This window comes from Mixophyes fleayi, chromosome 6, assembly GCF_038048845.1.
Source record: "Mixophyes fleayi isolate aMixFle1 chromosome 6, aMixFle1.hap1, whole genome shotgun sequence".
Lineage (NCBI taxonomy): Eukaryota > Metazoa > Chordata > Amphibia > Anura > Limnodynastidae > Mixophyes > Mixophyes fleayi.
This window is the reverse complement of record NC_134407.1, coordinates 191,875,606-191,894,777: the sequence shown is the minus strand read 5'-3', so window position 1 is coordinate 191,894,777 and position 19,172 is coordinate 191,875,606. Positions and strand designations below refer to the sequence as shown.

The 19,172-nt window shown below is 40.9% G+C and overlaps 1 protein-coding gene across 1 annotated transcript in view; it reads left to right on the top strand.

The window, feature by feature from the left end:
* Positions 1-15,895, top strand: part of ZNF335 (zinc finger protein 335) — a 39,176-nt gene extending 23,281 nt beyond the window's left edge. The window contains exons 14-28 of the mRNA XM_075177719.1: positions 8,401-8,561; positions 8,679-8,908; positions 9,635-9,737; positions 9,854-9,945; positions 10,721-10,980; positions 11,135-11,234; positions 11,317-11,496; positions 11,637-11,779; positions 12,461-12,540; positions 12,631-12,701; positions 13,324-13,401; positions 13,801-13,884; positions 14,367-14,432; positions 14,947-15,028; positions 15,108-15,895. Of these exons, the coding sequence (XP_075033820.1) occupies positions 8,401-8,561; positions 8,679-8,908; positions 9,635-9,737; positions 9,854-9,945; positions 10,721-10,980; positions 11,135-11,234; positions 11,317-11,496; positions 11,637-11,779; positions 12,461-12,540; positions 12,631-12,701; positions 13,324-13,401; positions 13,801-13,884; positions 14,367-14,432; positions 14,947-15,028; positions 15,108-15,208 (1,831 nt within the window). The 3' untranslated portion in view covers positions 15,209-15,895. The remainder of the gene's footprint in view (positions 1-8,400; positions 8,562-8,678; positions 8,909-9,634; positions 9,738-9,853; positions 9,946-10,720; positions 10,981-11,134; positions 11,235-11,316; positions 11,497-11,636; positions 11,780-12,460; positions 12,541-12,630; positions 12,702-13,323; positions 13,402-13,800; positions 13,885-14,366; positions 14,433-14,946; positions 15,029-15,107) is intronic.
* Positions 15,896-19,172: the final 3,277 nt, after the last annotated feature.

The following is a 19,172-nucleotide window of genomic DNA, read 5'->3' as shown; positions in this document are numbered from 1 at the left end:
AGTAAAACAAGGTAGTAATAAGCAAAGGAGGGAAGGGTAAGGTTATGGACATTGAAGGGGTGTAGAGCAGCGGAGGGGGGAAGGATATGGTCGTCGATTTGAGATGAGCCACAAGGAGCATGTTCTCCTATAGGAGGGGACGCTGCCAGGTCTGTATAATAGCTTTTAGGAAAGCAATAGGCCCAATGTTCCAACGCTTCCATAATTTAGCTGTCGGGCATCTTGCGGCCACCAGAACATGTGAGGCTAGTTTCACAGAGTGAGTATCAAGGTCCTGTATAGGATAGCAGAGTAGGAAGGACAACAGATTCTTCCTAATGGGGCATTGGAGAAGGGAGGAAAGGAGACTCGGGTGTAAGATACCACCTATAGTAAACTTTGTAGGTGTTTTCCTTAATTAGTGTGGATATGGAACTAGAGGCCACATTCAATCTGATGGTCTCCCAGCAGTCGTCCTCCGGGGGTGGGCCCAGGCCCCTCTCCCACTCCCTCTCATGTGTATTCCCAGAGGACAACGTTTTCTCCGTCAGGAGGAAATCATACCTCGTCGCAAGGGGGAAGAGAGGCAAAGAGATTCCAATGGGGAGGGGAGGTAGGACGAGCTATCCGATAAGAGAGACAGGAGGAAATGCCGAACCTGTAGATATTGGTAAAAAGGCGGATGAAAGTCAGGAACTCTGGAGCAGAGAACGTCATAGGATATGGGCCTTCCACGCTCAAGGAGGCTTCCTGCAAATCGGATACCCGCTGTGGTCCATATCAGAGAAAAAGATCAGGACATACCCGGAGGGAAAGCAGGGTTATGCCACAGGGGTGTAATGTGAAGAGGGCTAGGAAAGACAGAGAGATGGCTCTTGCAGGTCTCCTAGGTCCGAGCAGCAAATTCCAAGGTTGGGAAACGTTTGATTAGAGTCCTCCTAGTATCAGGAGGAATTCCCCAAAGGCCAGATAGGCAGCTTCCAAGTCTGCCCATGTGGGAGGTGCAAATGAGGAAATCATTGAGCTAAGCTGGGCTGCCCAGTAATGAGCCTTGAGGTCGGGAAAGCCCCTGCCTCCACGGCTCGTAGGTTTTTTAAGTAGCGCCAGTCGGAGCCTGGGGGACCTGCCCCGCCAAACAAATTTAGATAGGTGTCGCTGCATAGAATATATTTCAGCTAAGGGTATTTTCACGGGCAATGTCTGAAAAAGGTAAAAAAAAGTTGAGGGAGCATAGTCCTTTTTACCGCTATGATCCTGCCCAGCCATGAAATGATTAGGGTCCGCCAGGAGAAAATGTCTGATTTAAGCTTAAGAAAAAGAGCTGGATAGTTCTCCTGATATAAGGACTCGTATGAGGTGGTGATGTAGACCCCCAGATACTTTAATTTTTTCTTCTGCCAACTAAAGTGAAAATGGGAGGTGATATCGCAGCAATCCTGGGAAGGCATATTAAGAAATAGGACTTCAGATTTTATGTTAATTTTATACCCGGATAGGCTGCCATATCCCGTGAGGAGGCAGAACAGGTTGGGCAGGGATGTTCTTGGTTGCTGGAGCGTGAGGAGTATATCATCAGCAAAGAGAGAGAGCTTACTATCCAGAGACTCCGTTGCAAACCCCCCTTTTATCTGGGGAGGCTCGGATAGTAGCTGCCAAATGTTCGGTGACCAGGGCGAAAATTAAAGGGGAAAGTGGGCATCCCTGACGGGTACCATTACTAATTGGGACGGGATCAGAAGGAGACCCATTAACCATAACCTTGGTGGAGGGATAGGAATATAAGGCCTGTACCCCCGACAGGAAGTCCCCAGACAGACCAAAGTGCTTGAGAGTATGGGTCATGAACTGCCAGGAAATCCTGCCGAAGGCCTTTTCGGCATCCAAGGATGTAGTCCCCTATTTTTAATACTCGTAAACGTCTTGTTGCTGGAAAATAACAGCTTTTAAATCTTAGTCAGCTTTTCTGTCTCTCTCTCCTTCTGCTTCTAGTAGGCACTTGATACCACACATACATTGCCAAATCCAAGCCCCCATCTCCCATGCACGTTTTTCGAATTCTATAGAACAACCGTTCCATCACTCACTTTTCCAATTTATTTCTTTTTTATTATTTTATTTATTTATTTTAATAACATTTTATTGAAGGCGTTCAAACATTTAAAAAACGGTTGTAACTTTCAGTAAGAATAAATTTGAGGTAACATGCGAATCGGAGAATAGGAGAGAGAATGGAGCTAATGAGACATGAAACAGTACATATATCAGAATTAACCTTATTAAGTTATGTGATACAAAGCAATGATCAGTAATGTATGCTGAGAATAAGATAAATTAAAGTCAATTTGGAATGACTTACTGATTCCTTGTGTTCTTCTCTGAACATTTAAAAGCATTATTCACATCCCTTACAATAGCCACACTTTCCAATCTTTTGAAGTACATACTTGAACTTCTTTCTGAGTGTTGCTGTGATCTGTCATCCTCATTGATCATCACAGCAATTCCTTGAACATGTGTCTGCCTGGCTGCCTCATTTCTAATCCTCTGACATCGCCACCTTCATCTTGGGTGATTTCAACATCCATGTTGTTTATCCACATTCTCCTTATGCTTCCAAACTACTCTCTCTCTAACCTCATCCCAGTGGACTGACTCTTCTACTCTTCATGATGGCCAATGCCTTGATCTACTTTTCTGCAGTCTTTGTTCAGTTTCTGATTTCTTTAACGCTCCTTCCCTTCTCTCAAAACATCACCTGGAAGCTCTCCTCCTCCACCTCTGTAAGTCTACCAAACCTCCTCATATCCTCTAGTAAGCTCCATTCTATTAATTTTTTTTAACAGCTTACTACCTTTACAACAACTTCTCTCCCCAATTTCTACATTCTCCTGTCCTGATCTGGCAGTACCACATCATATAAAAATAACACTTCCTACGGCGCTCCAGCTGTCAGAAATAGCAGCCTTAGCACACCGAATGAGTTCCAACTTATTCACAACAAATATAAATGAGTACTGCAGATCTTTTGGCACTCTAACCTATCTCATAGGGTTTGTATGGTATCAACAATAATACATTCAATAAGTCCACCTTCTAGAACTCCAGTGTCCCACAACGGGTTCTTTATACATTTTTCTGTATACTGTTCTTTATCTTCAATCACTTCTGAATGAGGCGAGAGACCCACATAAAAAAAGATAATGACCTCATATGGTGAACTATGTCTTGTATCAAGAAATCTTAACACCGGGGGCTCGAAACAATTTCATTCCTATCATGCTATGCATACACCATTAGTCATACAGAGTGCAGGTATCTAGCCATCTTCCTTATACCTCTTATGTGTATATGCTTATATTGTCCATCCACTGGAGATGTTATCTGTAGTGCTGATCTTCCACACATCTGTATGCGTAGACCATCAGAACTGCTCTTTCTCCTTAGTGGATTCCTGGGAATTGCTTGTTGTTTTGTGGAACTTCACCGTATCTGTGGTACCACATCCTTAATCAAACCCTATCAATAGCTCCAGCTGCTCGCTCTTCTCAGTGTCAGCCACGATCTTAGCCAATGAAACGCGCTGCCTACAAAAAATACCTCTCCCGCAAAGTAGACCGACATTACTCTTGGGCTTCTAATGACATCCTTAAATTTACCACAACTATCTAAATGCTGTTCACACAGCCAAACAAATATACTTCCAACCTCTCATTTCTGATCCGTCTTCTAACCACAAATGCCTCTTTAATACATTTAAATCGCATTTTATTTATTACCATTAGGTATTGAGAGTTATTTATAAACACTAGTATTCCATAGCAACCAGTCATTATTTACCTTTTATTGTCTAGCTAACACTAGGTTAATCATCATCATCATCATCACCATTTATTTATATAGCGCCACTAATTCCGCAGCGTTATACAGAGAACTCATTCACATCAGTCCCTGCCCCATTGGGACTTACAGTCTTAATTCCCTAACACACACACAGACTATTCAATTTGAATTTTTTTGGGCAAACAGCTTGATATCCGTGTTGAGAAGTGATATTGAGCGGAAATTGGAGCATAATCATCAGCTATTTATATAGCGCTACTAATTCTGCAACGATGTACAGAGAACTCACTCACCATCAGTCCCTGCCCCATAGGAGCTTACAATGTAAATTCCCTAACATACACACACAGACTAAGGTCAATTTGATAGCAGCCAATTAACCTACCAGTATGTTTTTGGAATGTGGGAGGAAACCGGAGCACCCGGAGGAAACCCACGCAAACACGGGGAGAACATACAAACTCTTCACAGATAAGGTCTTGTTCGGGAATCGAACTCATGACCCCAGTGCTATGAGGCAGAAGTGCTAACCACTTAGCCACTGTGCTGCCCAAAATCAAAAGTAATTACTGATTTAGTGGCTGTATTTTTCACTTTGTTAATACACACGGCCAGGATTTACTTATTAAGTTGTTAGTGTTCTTTACCATAAAATATATTGCAGTGTATTTTTGTCCATTATAAAATACATACAACATACATGATTTTCAGATGAGCATATTGCTGGATTTGTGGTTGTTTGTGAATACAGTAGGTCCTTTGAATTGTACCTCCTACCTATTCCTCTGATTACTCTACACCCCCATACTGATTTTTCTTTTTTCTTTTCCCACCACCAATTCTAGTTGTTATATATGGCATTTTTTTTCAGTAGGTTAACTTGTTATTAATTCTATTTTATAGCTCTAATGTATTATATGTAATGTTACCAGTTTGTTTTTCAACTATAATTTCTTTTCATCCCGCTGTTTGAATCCTTGTTGTTAATATTTAGTGTTTTCATTTTATTGTGATTTTATTGTAAGCAGGTGTTTTTCCAAGGTCATTTATATTGATTTGTGTATCTTGTTATAACTTATTTAATGTGCTTTTTGAAATTTGCCCATTTTTCAAATGCTTCATTGCATTAATTTATAATTAAATATATCAGCGGATGACTATTCCGTTACATTAACTGCATTGATTTTCTGTCTTCCATGCTAAATATTTTTCAATTCACACATGACATTCTGAATGTACACATGACATTGGATGCAGTTGTTCTGAATATATATTGACAATATTTCAGTGACTGTCTATACATTAATTTGGTTCAGATTTTATTTATGTTCTTTAATTAGTTTGTGTTTTCATGTCCGAAAATGTTTTTGATCTGGAATGGATAAACCCAGGGGAGCATATACCACATTTTTACAAAACCATGCTACTGTATATTATTTTTATTTTTTTTATAATATGCAAAAGATGCTAGACATATGTACATTTTCTTGTAAATAATATCTGTATAAACGGAGAGTTCTAATGAGACGGACTGAAATTGATGAGCTATAATGTGATCACTTCAGTGTTCGTTAGGAAAACTTGCCAATTATTGTAGATATTGCAAATCACCTTTTATTTCAGCAGCGGAGAGATCTCGCTCGCTGATGTCGTTATCAAAATGGGGAGGGTCGTCCTGATCTTTCTTGATGCCAAGACCCATTTAGGTAAATGGGTCTTGCTAATACCAAAGGGATTGGTATTAAATCTCAACACTTAAAAATATTCTATACCCCTAAAAGAGCAATAGTTTTTTTTTAATTATTGATTTGCAATAACGATATTTACTGGCAGAAACACAGATTTAAGAGTTCCAATAATTGGTGTTTCCAAGGTCTAAGGGATCCTTTCCTTATAAGTAAATAGCCAATTGTCTACTACAATTTGCCTGTGAAAAATATACTTAACCTTTGAATAATACACTCTCCAATCAATTATACTACGTAACGATTAGACTGTTAAACAATCAAATACCATCTTTACTATGACAGGACTCGTATCTGTTTAAATGATCGTCTCTATTATGAAGAGACTCCTATCTGTTTCATGAACTGCTCTTGATACTGTAGTTGCCGTTTGATAAGCAAAATGCCACAGTGGGAAGTTATGAAAGTATTAATTATGAATGCGTATGCAATACAGTCTAAGGGGACGTGATCTTTCACTTTGATCTCAACTTTCATATGGGTTCTCTTTATGAACTAGGCATACCTCAGGCAGGACATGATACGTATTAATGATTGGACACTGAATATGGAAAGCATATAATATAATTAAATTAATGAAAACATACTCAGGGGTCTGTTACAATTTGCCTGCAGCTTAAAACATCTAATCCCTTATTAGCACACCCGCTAACAAAGACATCTAGTCTTGTAGCGCTGTGCTGTAAGACAGTTATATTGTGAATCAGACCACAACACAACAGATCCTTCTAAAATATTTTATTCTGTGTCTGATATAAAGTTCAGGTCTAATTTCATAATCCTTAACATAGAACTGTCTTTGTTATAACAGAATATGTATCTGTCTGAACCATCCCTGTGCGATGTTTCTCTTTGAAACGCATATCAATAGGCTGGGAACTCATTAAATACATATATCAAGTTGAATTCTGGATTTATACAATTTGAACTAATGGGATTTTATCACATAGGCCATGATTATCTCATGATCTATATTGCTGGCTGAATATGATGCTACATATGTAAAATATGCAAAATAATTAAACTAAAGAGAACTAAAATATCACTGATTTGTATGCCACATATATGCACATTCATTTAGTGGATGTGAATAATCTTAAATGAATTATACAACAAATAAGATTCATATAATCTAATTAAAACAGAATTTATTTTAGTCTTTATTTTTGATAGAATTGAACAGAAACAATATCCGGTCAATTTTATGGGTATGTTATTTATTTTTATTTTCACTTTAACTCGTAGTAATCACCCGTTTTCCTCGCGTTATCACTCTAACATAAGATATTTTAATAACTGAACTAGGAATGAGATCTGTTTGTGAATACATGGTTTTTAATAATTGCCATAATGAATAATTTATCATTTTTTTAACTAACTGTGTTCCTATTAGTGGACTAGCAGTGCCTTTCTCTGCTAACATTCTAATCTTATAGTAAATTATTAGCTTAAAGATAATGTTTAAGAGCTCCCACTCTAAACATAAGAACAAATAAACTCAAATGATATAAATATGTAGATGGTACAATACCAAATAATTGGTTAAACTATTGGTTGTAGAAGATAATCCGTTTCTAGTGCAGACAAACTTGGCAACCAATTATCCTCTATGACCCTGCCAGAGAAATGGGGTCAGTCATATTGCAGATTGATCGGTTTCGACCTCATTGCTATCAATATGTTGTGGGTGGTTTTTTACACACTGATGGACTAAGTGAGCATTGCAAATAAAAATGCAACCTGAATATACACGCCTAGAAAAAGATAGCAGGGTTTGAGGAATAATCCAAAAATGTTACAAATTGTGGAATTAGATTATAAAGTATCCAATACACACAAGTTTCACATAGACTCATCATCTATCCGCAAAGAGCATTACAATAAAAAAATAGGAACACATAACTTGATTTGCTCACAATAACGAGCTACGGACAATGAGATAATCAGACAATGCATTATTGCTTAGGCATCTCCTGGCAGCTAGAAGCCGTACATTGTGCACTATGCCATGTAAGTTGGCTGTAATGTACTTCCAATAACGTACAGATACCCACAATGCAATGGTCACACGTTTCTTCATTGTCATCACTTGGTATTTATAGTGAATAAACCCATTTCCCATCAGGGTAGCATCTAGTCTCAATGGCTTCAAGCGTGCCCTTAAGACTTATTTCTTTATTCAAGTCTATCAGTCCTCATAACTTCCTTGTCTTGGCTCTCTCCCCCAGTTAGTACCACCCTATTTGTGTCTCCCCCTTCCCTTTAGAATGTAAGCTCTCATGAGCAGGACCCTCTTTCCTTTTGTGCTCCTTCTACTATTCCATCACCCCCTGTACCTCTTGGCCTGCTTCCCTAGCCCTAGTTTCCCTGTTTTCTTAAGCTTCGGCCTTCTTCTCACTGATTTCTACCATCCCTTTCACTATCTGTCCCAGAAATAATCTGATTTGCTTTACCCTGTCACCTGTGTTTGTATATGTTTTTGTATCATGTTGTGTCTTTGGTTCTGTTTTCTGTATATGTAATGTACGGCGCTGCTGACCCTCTGTGGCGCCTTATAAGTCAAGATAATAATAATAATATCCCTGCATATTGTATATTCTAAGTCAGGTCTCCGTATTTTCTCTCTTTCTCAGTGCAAAGAAAATCTGACAAAACCGGACAAAATCTTGCACTATGGAGCAATAGATTAGAGCATTACAAGACCATTTATTTGGGTCTATGTTCACAGCATGTAAATGTCAGAGATACGCTCCCAGACATACTGTTTTTATATATACTGCCAAACAAAGAAGACCTTGGGGTATTATAATCTGCTGATGTCATGGTTTTCTTGCAGGTATAAATGTGAGTTTTGTGAGTACATGTGTGAAGACCGAAAGCAACTTCTGAATCACCAGCTTACCCACATGAATGACAAGCCATTCGAGTGCAATCAGTGCAAGTACCATACGTTCCGCCAGGATTTCCTACTTTCTCACCAGGCAACCAAGCATGCAGGTATCGTATTCCCCAGACGAGTGTGTGTGTGTCACCTGTGCCAGAACACTGGTGCCAGAGATTAGTCCAGCAGTCTGTATGTATACGAGTCTGATCAGAGTCTTCATATGTTCCCAGGTGGAAAGCCCTTTGCCTGCGATTATTGTCACTTCTCTACCAAGCACAAGAAGAACCTACGTCTGCATGTTCAGTGCCGACATGCACACCTGTACCAAGAATGGTCTCAGCGCCACCCCGAGGAAACCCCTTGTCGACGACGGCCATTTTTTTCTCTTCAGCAAATTGAGGAGCTGAAACAGCAGAATGAGCAGCCCGAGGTCCAGGGTCCATCGGAACAGGAAGCGGAGGTCTGTAGAAAGCAGGTCAATGTGTGATGCAATTAAGAGTAATTTTAAAGGATAAATATACTTTAATAAACATTTAGGGTCTATATTGCAGATTTAACCCTTATATAATAATGTACAATCATTTATTACATACACTCTCCTTTAGAGAGTTGGCTTCATAGCAGTGGCTCCATCTTTGGGGGGACGGGGGTGTGCAGTCTTCTGTCCGGCTGCCCTGCAGTGGCATTTCACAGACCAACATCTCTGGGTTTGAGCCAAGAAGCACAAATGGACATTTGCACTATTCAGCTCACACAGCTGACCTTGGCTAAATGGCAAAGCAGTGAGATCTGGCCTGAAGACAAGACTGCATGAGGCCAGCACCCCCTGAATAATGAGACCCTGTAATAGAAATGCAGCTTAAGCTTTTACTGCAGAGTGTATCCAGCAAATGATTGTATATGGGATAGCGGTTCTGTTTGAAAGTAGACCCTTTGGATGTATTTTGCAAAATGGAACCCCTTAAAAATAATCCACAAAAGTGAACGTTGTCTGTAAGGGCGATGACGTGTGGACCTTTTGAGCAGGCAAAGCTAAAAGATTAGGAGGTTGTTTTTATTATGTGGCAACGGTACAGTTGTAGTGGATTTAATGACTGCAGCAGTAGACTGGAAATATATATTACAAGTTGACTTGTAGAATTCCCCATTAGCCATTCCAGTGATCTTATTGCATGCCTCTGCTTAGATCCCACCAAGAGAACTTGCCTATCACATGCTTCACCAACCCTCCCAGGAGGAAGGACAGGCGCCAAATACACTGGAAGCTGCTACTATCATATATGAACAAGGTGAGACTTGCATGGTGTTTCTATTCTCTGTACTTGTAAATCATTGGGTGTCATGTTATGTTTAAGTAGAGAGCTGCATGAAGGAGTTTGTGTTTAATTTATTCCTGTCTCTGTAGGTGGAGAAGGTGATGAACTTGCAACACAAGCTGCCCTTGATCTTCTTTTGAACATGAGTAACCAAAGAGATGGTCCAGGAGGTGCATTGCAAGTATGTTGGGTTCCAGAATTATCCTAATAATTAATAAGAGGATGCTGAGGTGTATTAGGATAAATGGACAGCTTTAGCGGGATACAGTCTACTTGTATGGAGAACCAGGGCATTAAGGGCGACAAAATTGATAAAGGGTATGGAGTCATTAAGTTATGAGGAAAGGTTAGCCAGTTTAGGCATGTTTACTTTAGAAAAGAGGCGTCTAAGGGGAGATATGATTACTATGTACAAATACATTAGGGGTCAATACAGAGAACTTTCATGGGAACTTTTTACCCCAAGGACCATACACAGGACACGTGGTCATCCCCTAAGGTTAGAGGAGAGGAAATTTCACAACCAGCAAAGGAAGGGGTTCTTTACAGTAAGGGCAGTCAAGATATGGAATTCATTGCCAGGGAAGGTTGTGATGGCAGATTCAATAGATATGTTTGAGAAAGGGTTAGACAAATTTTTAGCGGAAAGGTGTATCCAGGGATACGACCGTTAATTTGAAATGAAGGATAGTAGTGGATATAGGGTAAAATTTGGACTGCAATATTGAGTCTGGGGGGATTTTCACAATTGAAACAGATTGGCGGTTGCTTACTCTGGATTAATTTCAAATATAAGTGCAGGATCGCAGGAGATCCAAAATAGGTTGAACTTGATGGACTGGTGTCTTTTTTCAACCTCATCAACTGTGTTACTATAGCCACTCTGATGTGACTTGCCTTGTTGCTAGCATGTGTGACCTGCACCATTTTCTTTGACAACTCTCACATTTCTGCAGGTGGCCGTGGTAAAATCTGCGCCCTGTATGGACAGCCAAGTGGCAGACGTTACATCTCAGGAGCCCCACATGGCACAGGTTCTAACATTACATATGGATGAGGGACAAGTTGCAGATGTGCAAGAAGTGGGCTATGAGGAGACTGGCATGGGAGACGGAGGCTATGAGGGAACGGTGCAACAGATCACTATCAATACAGCTTTCACCACTGCAGAGTACAGCCTCATTAACGCCGAGCGCATGCAGACACCGCTATGCAGGTATCGCATGGGTTGGGAAAATTGGGGCGCAATGTGTGGGATTAAAGTGATGAATGTGAATGTGGTGCAGCTGGGAGCAAGAGGTGGGAGTGTGGAGAGAAGTATGACTTTATATAGCAGGATATTGTCACTTACATTTCTCTTGTGGTTCTAGTGAAAATGATGCACCTCCTAGATCTCCACAAACACTACTGGCAGAAAATGGAAAAGAAAATAACGTTCTTCAGATCCTAAAAAAGCCACAACAACCAGAAGTGAGAACCAAGGCTACGTCACTAACCTGCCATATCTTTTCTAATATCGTTCTCTCTAAATATGATGTGTCTTCTCATCTAGATTGCTCCAAATCAGCCTCAAGCCCCACCTACAGCAAAAAAGTTTTCCTGTAAAATTTGCAACTCTGCCTTCTGGGGTCGGGCAGAAATGGAGAGTCACAAAAGATCACACGTAGAAGGCGGTAGCGGATTTAAATGCCCAGACTGTGATTTCAATGCTGAAACTTGGCCCGAGATAAGGGTAAGACTTTAGATTGTCTCTCTATACAAAGCAGCATCCTACCACCTAGATTTCTCTTTTTAGATGGTTCCAATAGCATTTGTATTTTCAACCAGGCCTCCCTTGGTTATTGTGTGCTTCTTATTCTTTCTCCCTGTTAGGATCACATGTCTCTGCACTCTGACCTCCGACCTCACCGCTGCAATCAGTGTAGTTTTGCTTCCCGGAATAAGAAAGATCTAAGCAGACATGCAATGACGCACACCAACCACAGGCCGCATTCATGTCATTTGTGTGGACAGAGGTGGGAACGGCCAACCTTTCCATATCCTGTTTGATTATTTTATTTTTTTGCTTCCTTATCCTTCTATTTTATCCTTCCCATTTTTAACCCTTATTCCTTGAACTGTATATTTTAAAGTGGGAGAGGTGGTGGATTTCCAGAGATATTGGGTGTTTTTCAGATTTAATGTGCGGAGCACATGGAAGACACAACCAGTCAGTATGGCGTCCAGGCCCGTCCCCCTGAACTGTAAATTTTGTGTCTAATATATATAGATATCTCCCTTTCATACATATTATATATCTACCCTAATCCATTTAATGATAGATGGAGCCATGCATGACCTCCACTGCCTAGATATCACCATAATGTGCTTGGGCAAACCATTTTATGGTGAAATAGAATCTGGTCTTCAGGCTTGTGTGGGATTTAGCTTCCAGATTTTCTCCAAAAAGCTCTGAACTTTTAAAAGGGCAACCATACCATCTAGATACCAGATTGGAATTGGTTTCCAGCACCCCAACACTCTTTTATGTGTGGGCATAAACTGCTAAAACCACTGAATTCCCCCCGTTTTACAAGATATAAAAAGGGAGAGCACTATATGCTACTAATAACAAGATAGACTTGTGTTTGTAGTAAGGCTCAGAAGCTCTCCGTTTCACTTCTAGTAAAGGTTGTAACCCTTTTTCTGTCTTCCAGATTTAACAGAAAAGGTCATCTAAAGTTCCACATACAGCGGTTACATACTGGGGCCAATGTGGAGCAGCCTGAGCAAGCAGGTGAGGGGGATAGTTAGTGCGGAACTTAGGCAATACATATTAGTGTATTTAACAGAATGAATCGTGAGTCATCTGTTGCTGTCTTTGCAGAGCTTACATCTGACGCTGCCCTGGATGAAGAACACATATTCCTAACTCAAGAGGAAACTGTGAGCAACCAGGTTAGAATGGGAATAAGGCATTGTAATGAAAGGGTTTCTCCACCCTTCTTACATGTGCCATTGCTTTATACAATGAGACTCACAAATGTAATTTAAAAGGGCCCATTCTATCTGGAGAAAACACTCCTTGAAGTTTGACGCAGCCGTCCAATCAGGTGCTGCCTCTGCCCGAGATAGAATGTCCCCTTTTCAAGTTACTTGTAGGACTGATTGCTGATAAATACATTGGTAGAATGTAACCTATTTCTTGTCCATTACCTGTCCCCTTACTATGCTGTACAGATAACCGCTTCAATGCTTTTTGTATTTCCAGCCTGCTCATACCTTTCCACATTATATTCCTTCATGTACTCTGTTAATCACTTGTAGTAGAGGGCAGTTCATTTCTCTTGCTAATCACACACACAATACTGATCCACCTTCAACAAAATGTTCTGTTGGTCACCCCACAGCTTCTGAAATGACCTGTTCAATGTCTGCTCTTATCTGCATTTCTTACTGACTTAATCACTCTACTCACTTCTTCCATAAGCCGGTTCTCTGACAACATTGGCTCAGGTCACAGCCATCTTGACCCTAGATTGATTTTGACACCGTTATTTTGTCTTTCTCTCTTCTTTAGGAAGATACAGCGTATATTCAGGAAATTACAACGGCCGATGGTCAGACCCTGCAGCAGCTGGTTACAGCAGATAGCCAGGTAATTTCACTATCGCTTATTTGAGGGACTAAAGCGAAGGGTAGTCTGCCACCTTGTGGTGGGTTCTGGAGGGGTAACAAACTAGCACACTGCTGGATCTCCCTCTCTTGCTGCATTCTCTGTTGTTCCCCAGAACTTATTTAACCTACATGCTCTGATTCTAATGACAGCTCGCATCTGATTGGATGGCTGCAGCTCTGATCCAATCAGGTGCCGTTTTTCATTTCAACCACTGTGTCTGACTATGTTGCTTAACTCTTAACACCTTCCCCTTTAAACTTAGCTTTCATCTGCTCCTATCTTCACAACCCAACCTCCCACTTTCTGTGTAATATTTGCTGTATCCCACGTTGCGGCATTGCCTCATTCTCTTTACTACCAATATCAATCTGTCTCCAGGTACGATACATTATTTCCCAGGAAGGAGTCCCTCACCTGATTCCACAAGAGTACGTTGTGCTCCCAGATGGCCACCATATTCAGGTAACCCTTGTATCTTATAACCACTGTTTCAATTACCATTTTAACCCGACTATTATGCCTTCATAAGCAGCATCACACCTACTTATACTGCTTGTATCCCACCATACACCCCCCCCTCCATATTATTATTACTTTGTAAAGTGCCAACATATGCCATAGCGCTGTACACAGTAAGTAGCCAATAACAGGCATTATAGCAGTTGCATAATTTAGAGACCCAATAGGATGTCATTTTTAAATGACTGTAACATCTTCTATATTTCTACCACACCACCAGCAATGTGCATTGTACCCCTACTTTTCCACCAGACCACAGTCTATTACCCCCTACGTTTAGATTGAGCTACTGGCTAGGTCTGTGTGTTTTTCCTATTCTTTCACTGGACCCACAGCTATGTCTGTATTACACTCTTCCTTATTATTAGACGCCAATGCTAATACCATCATCTATATGTCTACTATTTGCTATGGTCTCTCTACAGGTCCAGGATGGGCAAATTACTCACATTCAGTATGAACCAGGAGGACAATTTCTTCAAGACCCTCAGGTGACTACATATTCTGTTGTGACATTCTACTAGCGCTCCTTGTGACATTCTACTAGCGCTGCTTGTGACATTCTACTAGCGCTCCTTGTGACATTCTACTAGCGCTCCTTGTGACATTCTACTAGCGCTCCTTGTGGCATTCTACTAGCGCTCCTTGTGGCATTCTACTAGCGCTCCTTGTGACATTCTCCCAGCGCTCCTTGTGACATTCTCCCAGCGCTCCTTGTGAAATTCTCCCAGCGCTCCTTGTGACATTCTCCCAGCGCTCCTTGTGACATTCTCCCAGCGCTCCTTGTGACATTCTCCCAACGCTCCTATGTATCATGACAGACCTGCCCTAAACTACCTTTCATGTAAGGTCATTGGGGCCAATGCTATTGGAGTATGAAATTCTAATGTGTTGTATCTTAAATACTCATTGGATCCCTGGTGAGCTGTACGGTTATAACATACGTTAATGAGGGAGAGACAAATGGGCTCAGGGCACAACAGTAATCATTTCTTCCTTCTACAGATTCACTTTGTGCCCATGTCACCCACTCAGCAACTTCTCACACAGGAACAGCTTGAGGCTGCTGCACACTCTGCTGTGACAGGTTAGTATCTAGCGAAATATACCTGTATGTTTTATGCATATGATGTGTATAATGCATAACCAGCTTCCCTATCTCTCAGCTGTGGCAGATGCAGCGATGGCTCAGACTGTTTACACCACGGAGACAGAGTCATCTCTGCAGCAGGAAATACAGTACGACGTGATCACTCTGGCGGAATAATGGCTCCGTTTACATGAGTCTGTTAGCCATTAGGCTTCCTTTTGACTTCATTAGGCTGCACCACCATTCATTGGCCTTTTGTGCATTGCTGTACCAAGCTTACAGAAATCAGCTTCTAGACAAGAAGAGGACTTGTGGGGCTGATGGATGACAACGTTCGCCATGCCGAGGTGAATAATGATGTTACAGAATAGGTTTTGCTATTCTATAAAACGTTTTAGCTCTTTTCGTTTTGCCAGCAGTGGTTCAAATTGCTCAGTGTCTCAGCAGGGTCCTGGACAGTTATTGCCCCCACTGCACTCTGCTTTATCACGCCTGGACTGATGATTTATTTTTCTAATGCAAGCAAATGTTTCTTCTTCTTTCACTGAAAACGAAATGGATACAGATCTGGTGTTGAATAATCATATTCCATAATAGAAAATTAATATTGGATGAATGGTGCAGGAACTGGTGTCTGATCTGTGATTTTACTCCCTTTTTCTCTTATCAGATTAAAGAGATTAGGGCAGATTTTGGTATTTAATCTCCCAAGGACATGGATAATCATAAAATCGGGTAATCCTCTTCCTCCCTTTCTTCCGCTATAAACACTTGTTCCATGGCATCTGGCTATACATTAGCCATTGCTGTTCTCCACCATCCTAGGCACTGTATATCACTGCAGATAAAGAGTTGATTCCTGAACAGTGTGCAGTCTCATTCTTTACATGTGACCTCTGTTTGTGCTAAGGGGAGGAGGGATACAAGGGGCATTCGTCCTCTCTCTTTGCAGTTGGGTAGGCTTTTCTTGCCTCATCTGCCTGTATTGATTTGTCAGATGTTGTCATCTATTTTCTATGCAGTTTTCTATTTGATTTGTTTGTGCAAAGCAAAGGGCCACCTAATGGGAAGCTTCCTCTCGCACCTGATCCCTCATCAAGGTCGGCAGGGTTTTGTTTTAAAACACCCTGAGCCCTTCATCAGCATCTTAAACTGACTGAGTCTGCACTCTACACCACCAGAAGCGTCAGTGCCCAGCCAATCAGCAGCGAGCTCTTTCTTAGTGTGCTGACTACAAGCCAAGTGGTTTGTGAAGGAACAATTAATGAAAAGGCTGAAACATCCTGGATTGCTCAAAGTAACAGGACGTGAGTGAGCACAGAGAAAGGGTTTGCTCTGCACATTTCTTTTTCATGGTGTTTGTCCTGGACAAGGAGTTAGATTATTTGTGGTTCAGACCATGAACACACACAGACTCTCTGAAAAATAATATTGGGTTCACTTCTGTAACACATCATTCCAGACAAAACAAATTCTGTGCTATTCACATAGACAGGAGTGTCATGGACACAAGTGTGAGAGGTTTTAAGGCTATAGACTAATGGTGGAGTGTGTTTAATTTAACAATCTCATTTTTTGGGGGTAAGGCATGTCTGTAAGATCACAGAAGTACAAATCGGGACATAAGTGCATTGAATATTAACCCCATGCTGCCCCTGGTCCTAAGATCTTCCCTGCTTTAAAATCATCCTAAAAAGCAAGTATTATATTTAACAATACCCACTGATGCTTGGGTCATTCTAATGTCAACTTTACCTGCTGTTGTGACATTATCAATAATCATATTGGAACACAGGCAAGATCATTTATCTTGATTAGACGACAACATGCATAGCAATACCTTCCAACTATACACAAAAACGTATGCAGACCTTCCCAGTATAACGCATTTTGACACATAATGTTCTGCTCCTGTTCACCAGTCATCACAGTGTCATCAGTACCGATGGTATTTATTTTCATTTTTAATAGTAAAAAAATGTGACATTTGTTCTTGTATAGGACTAAGCTTCCAAACGTTTAAAAAGCTAAAGGAAAATCTGTTTATATGGACGATATGGATATTTAGTGTATGTGAAACATCTTGGTGCGGTGATGTTTCCACCACCACCTAGTCTGTAGTGTTCTTGAAATGAAATTGAAAGATGAGGTACAGCCGTTTCTTGATTACCCAGCCCCTGGCCCCCACTGTTACTGAAATAATGGTCAGAGATCCCACAGCACTGACAGCCAGGTAAGGAGAGAGTTGTCTTTGCTGCTGGACCCAACCTGTCCTAGCTGCCCAAGCATAGAGGGTATGTAGCAAACATGTCTCTGAACCTCCCTGATATAGCGCTCCTATCCCAGACATCACAGTCTGGTAATGGGAGGAGGCGTGCTTAGCTAGCACAGATTGTACAAAGGTGTACGGGCCCTTTAAAGATTAGTTCAGCATTTCTTTGTTTAATTTTTCTTCCATTTTCCACAGTTTAGAATAATTGGCAGATTATAATTCCCAGGAACATACATTTTTCACTGTAGATTTAAAAAATGTAATTTATAGTATGCAATTGAAGAAATAATTGAAATGACTGCATAAAGAAAACCTTCATCTAAACCTGGGGGCTGAAAATAGGCCACATTTATGTCTTCCCTATATTTCTTAAACATGGATGAACCTGTACACATGAAATGGCTATATGAAGAAAAACACGTATTTTTTTAACGTGTCATGGTGCTGGTTGATCCCCTGAGAGAACCACTTGGCTGGGGTACACACCACGATCAGCCAAGCCTTAGTCATGAGAGGGACGGTTCACGAGGGACAAACCCGAAGTCGATGGGTTGAAGACAGTAGAATCTTGGGGCAGTAAGTGAAAAAGAATGTGCAGTTGTCAGTGTTGATAGTGCACTGCCACCTGTCGTCTGTCGGTGATATTGCGGCAGATCTTCAAATGCTGCAGTTGACAGAGCACTGCCACCTGTCGTCTGTCGGTGATATTGCGGCAGTTCTTCAAATGCTGCAGTTGACAGCACTGCCACCATTCGTCTGTCGGTGATATTGCGGCAGATCTTCAAATGCTGCAGTTGACAGAGTACTGACACCTATTGTCTATAGTTGGTATTACTGCGTATGGCAAGACGAAAGACAAAGACTTTGTCAGCCACTGGTTATAATGTATACACACCTGATGAAGATGAGGGAAACCTAAGATAGTTATATAATATCTGTATATAATATCTGTTGTCCGGCAATCTTAAATTAGAATTATTAAAACACTATCAAGAAGCTGTTATGCACAGAAATGTCACCATCTCTTTATCCACATATTAGCTACAATAGCTATCTTGTTTCATTACTAACCCATTAAATAGCCCACTGCCTTTCTGCATGATCTTACTGGCACCAACTATAGAGGGACAGTCAGGAACTATTCTGTCCAGTTGCTGACCACCATTTCTGCATTGTGTCAGTGGAGTGTGGTGCAGTGTATGCAGGATGCAGTGTTACACCTGCAGAGGAGTCAGTTAAGCCAGCTCTCAGCACACCAACATAAAAAAATGGTTTGTTTTAGCTTTTGAAGCTGGTATCTCTTGTAACAGCAAACAGTTACTGTAACATGGAAATATATTTGTGGGGTTGACCTTTTGGGGGATATTATAATAAAAGTGAAAAAAATAATAATCACGTAATCATGGTGCAATGATAGCTATGACTGGGTCATAGTTACACTACTTCTTTTCTTGTTCAGAAAAGACAAAATTGGAAAAACGGGTGTAGTTGATTTATTTTTAGGAAATCGGGCGCTCTATAGGATTCTTAAATAAAGAACTGGTAGTTCAATTAAATCAATTTATAGGCTATAACAGGTGCATGAAAGGGTGGGGTTATCCTAAAAGGAAAAAACAGAGACAAATTCCCCCAGCACACTGCTATAGCCAGCAACATCTGCTATTTCTACTGTAGATAAAAATGCAAAAGTCTCAGTTGCACACATTTGCAAATGTATGTTGAAGCCACCCACCACGCCAAGGTGCTTTTGCTAATATCGTGGTCCTACTCTAAACAATGAGCGTCCCATATATTTGGGCCATACATATGTGTTTTTAAATTGAGAGCTAACTTACCAAAGAGGTACCCCAGAGACCTCCAAATAGCAAT